The sequence below is a fragment of the Aplysia californica genome, unplaced genomic scaffold, assembly GCF_000002075.1.
Source record: "Aplysia californica isolate F4 #8 unplaced genomic scaffold, AplCal3.0 scaffold01387, whole genome shotgun sequence".
NCBI lineage: Eukaryota > Metazoa > Mollusca > Gastropoda > Aplysiida > Aplysiidae > Aplysia > Aplysia californica.
Genome location: NW_004798657.1, coordinates 14,416 through 16,610, shown reverse-complemented (window position 1 = coordinate 16,610; position 2,195 = coordinate 14,416). Strand labels below are relative to the sequence as shown.

Below are 2,195 nucleotides of genomic sequence, written 5' to 3'. Positions count from 1 at the left end.
TTCTCTTCTCTTCTCTTCTCTTCTCTTCTCTTCTCTTCTCTTCTCTTCTCTTCTCTTCTCTTCTCTTCTCTCCTCTCCTCTTCTCTTCTCTTCTCTTCTCTTCTCTTCTCTTCTCTTCTCTTCTCTTCTCTTCTCTTCCCTTCTCCTCTCCTCTCCTCTCATCTCCTCTCCTCTCCTCTCATATCATCTCATCTCATCTCATCTCATCTCATTTTATCTTAGATGGATTCTTACAGCTTGGGTGTGGTCTTCTTTGCCTGTATCACCACCTTCGAGCCCGCAGCTGGTGCGGACTATTTGCAGAAGAAGGAAAAAGACTCATCCATCTCATTTGAACATGAGTAAGTAGATGTTCTCTTTTGCTGATGTGTCTTTATTGCGAATATTATTATGTGATTATGTTTTTGTTATCGTGAGTTTGCCTCTTTAAGTTTTGTGTGTGTGTGTGTGTGTGTGTGTGTGTGTGTGTATGTGTGTGTGTGTGTGTGTGTGTGTGTGAAAAGAGAAAAAAGAGAGAGAGAGATAGAGAGAGAGACAGAGACAGAGAAAGAGAGAGAGAGAGAGAAAGAGAGAGAGAGAGAGAGAGCCTCTGCAGTTCAGATAGTGGGTGGTTTTTGGGTGCTCTGGTGTGGTTTGCTTCTTCTTTCCTATCAAACATCTAACGTCCTTATCTCTCCTCCATATTTTTTGTGTTTTTTACTCTCTTGTAACACCTCTAATCTTCAGCACTTATATGGCCTTGTTGTGTGGTTAGTGCCGTAAAACACTTACGAAAACTTATAGTTCAGACAGTGTTGAATAATTCCTTTCACACCCCATTCCTCCTCCCCTCCCTCCTCCTCCTCCTCCTCCCCTCCCCCTCCTCCCCTCCCCTTTTTCCCTCTCTCCCTAACAGCGTACTGTTGAACATGCTTCTGTGGGAAGATCCAAAAATCAGACAAAGCCCCCGGGACATCGTCTTTATGGATCAGCATCTCGACAAACATGATCCGAGGTCAGCTGTCAACCACCACATGCCCACTGTTCCTGTTGGTGTCGACGACAATGATGAGGACGAGGATGTGGACGTTTTCTCTGTTGATGATCGACGGAGTTAACGATGTTGAAGAGGGAGAGAATGATAATGCGCGTCTTTTCGATCGCATCACACGTGAAAAGTCCAGTATCTGTACATTATTAACATTATTATGCTGGGCCGGGAGGACATCAGAGCTGCGCACTTACGAGAAAAAGCTCTCAGAGCAGCGCACTTAAAAAAAAAAAATTAAAATTTTTTAAAATACTATATCGATACAATTAGATTGTCAATTACCAAAACCAGTACCACCCAACAATGTAAGTACCCCCAGCGTTTTACTGGGCTTGGGGCCAGATATCAATTCGGTTTTGTATTGAATGAATAGGATTTTCAGGTATAAAATCATATCTACAGGAAAGGGGGGGATCTTTAAACTTTTGGGCCAGAATTTTCTTGGTCATTCCGGATAAAAATTGAAGTTGTGAGTCTTGTCCATCCGCGTACATTTGCTTGTTACACATTCTCCCTTCTTTCTTGGTAGTGCCTTTCTGTTTGGTCTGTGTTTTTAGTTTCAGCTTAGAAATGGCCCCGAAGTCGTTTAACGTCTACAGAAAGACGAACATATTTGAATGGGGGCTGTACAGAGTAATTTTGTCAAAGGGAACTGTAACCGTTGGATGGAATCGGCAATCTGGTTGTATCGACATTGTAAAAAAGTGCGTGGCTCTGTTTGTGCACGGCTTTGATAGTTTTATCTAAAAAATGCGCCGCTCTGATAGTTTCCACCTGAACTGTCCTGCTCACTTCTTCTGTCGGTCCGTGGGGCTTTCTCCTGTAGCATGATTGGGCTGGGTGCCCACGGTTCTGGTCTCTGGGCCGCTATGAAGTGTGGTATAGTCACGATGCTGTGGGATGATCGATACTGATGATAAAAGTGCTGATGTCTTCGTTTTTGATTGAATAAAATTGATGTTGTAAAACCGCAATCGGAGTTGTAGTTATTATCATATTATCATAACTTAAGATGTTATCTATTAGTCATCAATGATCAGTGAAAAAAAAAAAATGTGAGTGTCAGAATGGTAGTAGTGGATTTGTGTGTGTCTGGCTTCCATTGTATATGTCAAGCTGATAGCCACTTTTGTGTCAGAGAGAGAGAGAGAGAGAGAGAGAGAGA

At 42.6% G+C, this 2,195-nt stretch overlaps 1 protein-coding gene across 1 annotated transcript; it reads left to right on the top strand.

The window, feature by feature from the left end:
• Positions 1-175: 175 nt before the first annotated feature.
• Positions 176-2,004, top strand: LOC106013866. The gene is made up of 2 exons (XM_013090643.1): positions 176-341; positions 896-2,004. Exons 1-2 carry the CDS (start codon positions 223-225, stop codon positions 1,095-1,097), a joined length of 321 nt encoding a protein of 106 aa, XP_012946097.1. The 5' UTR covers positions 176-222; the 3' UTR covers positions 1,098-2,004.
• Positions 2,005-2,195: the final 191 nt, after the last annotated feature.